Here is a 6000-nt window from a genome sequence, read left to right as displayed (position 1 = left end):
CCCCCTTTTCCATCTTGGCAAGTAACGATGCAGACTGGGCTGAAAGCAGCACAAATCCCTTACTTCGGATTCTCATCTTGGACTCCGTGCTGGCAGCCCTCGTCCCTCTGGGCTCCTTCTGGATGGTAGTCTTAGAGCTCTTCTTTCCTGCCTTTGACAAGCTAAACACACACCCTTCTCAGCTAAGGGACTGGCTGCCTCAGGGCACACACCTTACCCGCCCGCCCCACCCCCCCCCCCCCACCTGCAAGGGCAGCGACTGGAAGAAGAGACCAGGAAGGGACGGGGAAGCAAGCAGTAAATGCTCCGTCCAAGCCCCTCTCCTCAAGGATGAATCGTCTTTCCATGTGGAGCTGGAATTCTCTGCCTTTATTCTCCCCCTCAGCCAGCCCCCCCCCACCCACAGGCTGCCCCTTGGTGCTTCCCTCCCCAGGGAGAGCAGCCTTGGCGGCAGGGGGCCGGCTGTCAGAGCTCTGCGAGGGGCTGCGAGCCCCTCCTACCCGCTCTTCTCTTTCCTTTGGGAGCTCTCTGAGCTAAAAACAAGCTTGCTGAGAATCCTATTTTTCTGGGTGAAAGGTGAAAAATGCAGCACTTCCTCCAAGTGGAAAGCACTGGGCCCGCCAGCTCCGGGCACATTTCCGAGATCCCTCCGCCCACTCGGGGAGGAGACGGCTCCTTGCAAGGGGGGAGAGGAGAAGAGGTGGGCGGTGGAGGGAGGGAGGGAGGCGAGGGGACCGGAAGGGAAGCACCGGTTCCTCTGAAGCCCGGGCTGTGGGCATGTGGAAAGCAGAGGGCCTGTTTGTGTTGGAGGGGCCTGGGGGCTGGACAGGCCCGGGCCCAGAAATGGAAGGCAAAGAAGAGGGCGGGAGACCAGCAGCCGCTCAGAGGTGCCTGAGTGGCAGGGTCACCAAGCTGCCGCGCCTCGGGCTCTGGGGCAGCACGGGGACAAAGATGACCCCGCAGACCTTTCTGAGAAAGAGCCCCCAGGCGAGCTTAGAGGGAGCACATGCCGGTGCGCAAGTCAGTTTTTGTAGGAAACGCAAGAACAGTCCCCCTTTTTTTTTTTAACATCTTTACTGGAGTATAATTGCTTTACAATGGTGTGTTAGTTTCTGCTGTATAACGAAGTGAATCAGCTATACATATACACATATCCCCATATCCCCTCCCTCTTGCGTCTCCCTCCCACCCCTCTAGGTGGTCACAAAGCACCGAGCTGATCTCCCTGTGCTATGCGCTGCTTCCCACTAGCTAGCTATTTTACGTTTGGTAGTGTATATATGTCCATGCCACTCTCTCACTTTGTCACAGCTTACCCTTCCCTTTCTTGACAGCACCCCAGCCGTCCTTGCTTAGAACACATGGGAAGTTCTGGAGAATTTTCTCAGATGCTGATTGTGGGACAAAAGCTTTTCAGTAACCCAGGCTTCATAATATCCTTCCTGGGCGGGACAGGGATGGCGTTAACCTTCGAGCTCCCTGGCTTCTCCTCAAAGCTCTTCCTTCAGCCAAGCGCGCAGCCAGCCTTCCCCGACATGCCCCTGCACAGAGCCGCTGCCCAAAAGCCGTGGCGCAGATCCCATCCCCTGCCAGGCCCTCCTCCTCAGCATGACAATACAGCTGCCAGGTACCAGGCGGCAGGTGGACGAAGGGGGCACAGGAGGGGCACAGCAGGCGGGGCTGGAAGAGGCAGGCACTGCTCCCCTCGCTGGGCCCGTGACCACCACCTCCCAGGCCTCCGCCCAGCCCCAGGGACCACGGATGAACTCCTGCCAGGGGTCACCTCATCCCTGTTGCACCATTTCCCCAACAGCACAGGACTTGCGGTGGGGGATTGGTTGCACTAACGGCCCTGATTTTCCACCCTCCCTGAATCCATGCCCGGTGCTGCGTGACTCTGTAGTTGCTCTCGCAATGGAGACAGTCTATTTCTTCATCTCTTGGGTGTACGGACTTTGACTAGCACAAGGTGGCAAAGGCGACATGAGGCAGTTCCAATCCCCGGCTGTAAAACGCCTTAGACCTCAGTTCCGGTGCTCTCACCCTCCTCCATCACCGTGTGAAGGGCACGTCAGCCTAGCTCACGGGTCCAGCAGGAGGGTGGAGCAGACCCAAGTCACCTCCCCATCCCAGCCAAGGCGATGATAAGCGAGCCACCCTACATGTGTGAACGAGACCCACTGAGACCAGAAGGACCGCCTAGTCAAGCCGAGCCAGGATCAGCAGAAATGCCAAGCTGACCCCTGGAGGCATGGAAGCAGTCGGCACACCTTGCGGTATGCCACTGAGGTTCTGTGGTTGTTTGTCGTGCAGCATTATTGTGGCGACAGATAGCAGATACACTTAGAGAGGAAACCGGGGGACCCACAAAACCAGGCTGAGTTCTCCTCGGCTGTCCTGCCCATCTGAACCCGGGTCTAATCCCTCAGCTTCAGGACAAAGTTTATATTCCCCCAACCACCTCTGCTGTAAACTCATCCCATGTTTCCCGAATTTTGCCCACTGAGAGGGTGAAAGAGCTTGGGATATACTGTCTCTTACCCTGTTCTCCCACGCTGAGCCCTCCCACGTGATCAGCTCCTCTTGGGTCCCCCTATTCTGCTGCCTTCTCACCCGCAGCCTCTCTACGGCTCTGATTTCATCACGTGTCACCCCTCTTTTTCTAGCCCACCTAGGGAAAGGCAATTCATCCTGTCCATCACTCCCGGGCCCCCAGCCCCGGGCTACCGTGCTTTTTCTCAGGATCACACTTGCAGGGCACAACAGCCCATCCGCAGCACAACTCTTCTGGCTTCAGCTCAACTGGACATTTTTCCAAAATCACCGTGACTTTTTTATCGATTCAAAATGTGAATCAATTGGAGTTGTGAAAGCAACTCCATTGTATCTTGGGAAGCACTGACCCCGGATGTCTCCAAGGAAACGGTGTTGAGGTGAGGGTGACGGGGAGGTCACCTGGGGGTGACACCCACTCTCTACCACGTGGCTTTCTCCACTCTGCACTCACAGGTGATGTACGCAGGAGAGGAGAGATCGCTGTTGTTGTGAGCAAGAGGAAGGATCCTGGTCATCGAAGGTTCCCAAAGACAGGAGGCGGAAGGGTGACGCTCAAGGTGAACGTCTCTAGTTTATTCATTTTTTTAGAACCCTTAATGTGCCTTAAACTGTGCCTGGCACAAAGCTCGAAGCCTTCACCAACCGCCTGCTACGCACGCAAGAGCAGAGTCACGATGGGACTAATTATGGGCGCTTGTGTGAGGTGGATCACATTTCCCACCTCTTTGGTGGTAGCATTCATCTCACCTGCCCTTAGCAAGTCCTGCCATGGGGATCTGCCAGTGAGCCAGCTGTTTCCGGGGTCACCACGTGGCACTTTGATGGCCCAGAAGGAAGCAGCCCCGCTTCTCTGGTTCTTGCCCAGATGCTCAGACCAGGCTGAGGGCACCCCCAGCCCAGCCTGAGAAGCACTGACTGTATTCGTGTCCATTTCTAGACACCGCCTCGGGAGGGATCCATAACCCCTCCACAGGTGAACGAATGACTAAATGAATGTGCTGTAGCCTTGTTCATCTTCTTTATTCAAGTTTACTACAGACACCCCCCCACTTCAAACCAGAATGACAGTGACCCACCTCAGTAATACATGTGCCTTTCCATCTGCTTCTTCTGGAAGCTTCACAGTCACCTCCTTGAGTCATCAGTTACCGAGAGAGAACAGTCAGCTCCCCGAAGTGCCCACCCCAAGTTACCTACCCCGCTCTGCTAATGCCACAAAGGGCCCAGACAAGTCTCCTTTGGGAGAAAATTCTTAGGAAGTGTGCAAAGAATTCAGGGTTGTCCACCCAAACTTGCAGAAGTATACTGTGTGGACAATCTGTAGCTATAAAAAATATACACATACAAAAGGACAGCTACAAAGTCATGGTGCCCATTTTCTTAGATTTGCATTATAAAAAGTAAGGATTTCTCATTAAAGGTAAACTTCCAGGGGGCAGCTTTATAATTATGATTCTATCTCTAGTCTCCCTTAATCCTTATTTTCATAGTCAGAGCATATTGAACCAGCCAGTGAGGAGGGGAAGGGGTTAATCCTAGTAATTTGTGGGCCAAAGTAGAGAAATTTGAGGTTCAAGGTCTTACGGTCATTCTGCTATCAGTAAGAGTGTCAAGAGTCAGGGGAGGAGAGAAGTATTTTAATACTGCCCTTTGGGTCTCTCTCTCTCTTTTTTCCTTTCTTTTTTTTTTTTTTTTCTTACAAACTATGAATCACAGCACAGTCATTGAGCTACAGCAGACAGCCTCGGAAATTCGCTGTGATGTGTGATCTCTGGCGGCCACTACACATTCAATGGACGAAGTCCGATGCTTCCTACACAGAGCATTCCGTTGGGTTTGGCCCACAGAATGTCAGCAGGAAAGGCCACCCAGGGACTCCTGTCTTGGTCCTAGTTTCCCATCAGGGTGTACTTGCTCCTTGATGAAAGGAAACACACCTGGTCCCTGTGCCTCTGTGTGTGGTGTCAGGCAAGGTCTTGGAGCCCCCGGGTTTCTCAGGATAGAAGGTTCTGTCCCTTGGGCAGAGCCAACTGGTGTTACTGGGCTCCACAAGTGTTGATGTTTTTCCCATCCACGGCGTCTTCCACGAGGGAAATGTGGTAATCGGTGGACAGGGTGAAATGAGAAATGCAGCCCACGAGGCCCCGCGTGTACAGCCTGTTAGCGTGCAGAGCAGTTTCTTCCATTCCACCTGCCAGGAGGCCAAAGGACGATGACGTGAGTCAAAGGGAAGGATGTCTCTTCAGTATGCCTGAGTGTCTGCTGACCAAGGCGTCCCTCAGCCGACAGGATAGGTGAGGCTGCGGTACCTAGAACTCGGGACATCGCAGCTGTCTGATTTATAATTATCCTTGAAGGAACAAGCTGACTTGGATCAATTTGATACACAATCAGAGCCTAGAAGTATCCACCTCATAAGTGATTTCTGACCTACTTGACCACTTAAAAACCAAACAGTACCTGGTAAATTTTGAAATGTTGTATAATGTCAACAAAATGTAGTATGTGTGGTAAGAGGTGATGTTATCTTAAACCAAGAGAAATACACTGATGTTGAATGCTTTTGATTGTTCACTTGTAGGAAATATCATACAGATAGAGGTATCTTTTCATGTTGATGTGTCAGCGTTAGTGGGTTCTTAGCTATGTACAAAAATACCACTCATTCTAACTCTGAGGGGGCCGGGAAGGCAGATCCTCCTGCCTCAGGGAGAATTCAAGGAGCTATATTTAGCAGGCTCCTGTTCTATAACAAGAAAAGCAGGGTTTTCCTGGTGGATCGGTCCACAGCACAAAATCATCTAAGTGCTTCCTGACCCCTCAGCCATGAGTCAGAAGTTCAGAAAATGGAAGAATGGAATATCTGGAGAGCTTCCTGATTTCCAAGTATCTGACCGACCCAGTGAGGTACACAGCTTTGGGAAGCCCCAGCATGACAAACGGAAGGCTAAGAAGAAAACGCACTGGCCTAATTTAGGTTTCGTCAAAGGTCAAGGTCACTTACCCACATACAGAGCTCCATTGATGTTGAGCTGCTTCATCATGCCAGGTGACTTGCCTGTTCTGGCCCCATAGTCATCCACAGTTATCTTTCCTGATTGGCCATCCCTGTAAAAACCGCCACCATTTTTGGAGCTTCATTCAATAATTCAATCATGCATTCATTTTAATACAAATGTATTACTGAAGTCCTTACTAAGCACCAGGCACTATACTAAATTACGGAGCTGCCAAAATGAAACAAACAAGAACAAACAAACAAAAAACCACCGACATTCTTAAGACAAACAAAAAATCAAATTGCCGGCGATCACACAGTGTCACCACTCTATGGTTGAAGAATGGCCGCCGGGAGCTGTGGAATTCTACGGGAAGGGAACAGAAGCCCAGGGAAAGCTTCTGAAGAAAGACTCTGAGGTGCGTTTTGAAGGCTGGGTGGGTCAG

General features: G+C 52.0%; 1 protein-coding gene across 1 annotated transcript in view; it reads right to left on the bottom strand.

The window, feature by feature from the left end:
* Window positions 1-4254: 4254 nt before the first annotated feature.
* EGFLAM (EGF like, fibronectin type III and laminin G domains) overlaps window positions 4255-6000 on the bottom strand; it is a 170472-nt gene continuing 168726 nt past the window's right edge. The window contains exons 22-23 of the mRNA XM_065874357.1: window positions 5561-5664; window positions 4255-4747 (exon numbers count right to left, since the gene is read on the bottom strand). Of these exons, the coding sequence (XP_065730429.1) occupies window positions 4593-4747; window positions 5561-5664 (259 nt within the window). The 3' untranslated portion in view covers window positions 4255-4592. The remainder of the gene's footprint in view (window positions 4748-5560; window positions 5665-6000) is intronic.

Source organism: Phocoena phocoena, chromosome 3, assembly GCF_963924675.1.
Source record: "Phocoena phocoena chromosome 3, mPhoPho1.1, whole genome shotgun sequence".
NCBI classification, from domain to species: Eukaryota; Metazoa; Chordata; class Mammalia; order Artiodactyla; family Phocoenidae; genus Phocoena; species Phocoena phocoena.
This window is presented reverse-complemented; position numbering and strand designations above follow the sequence as displayed.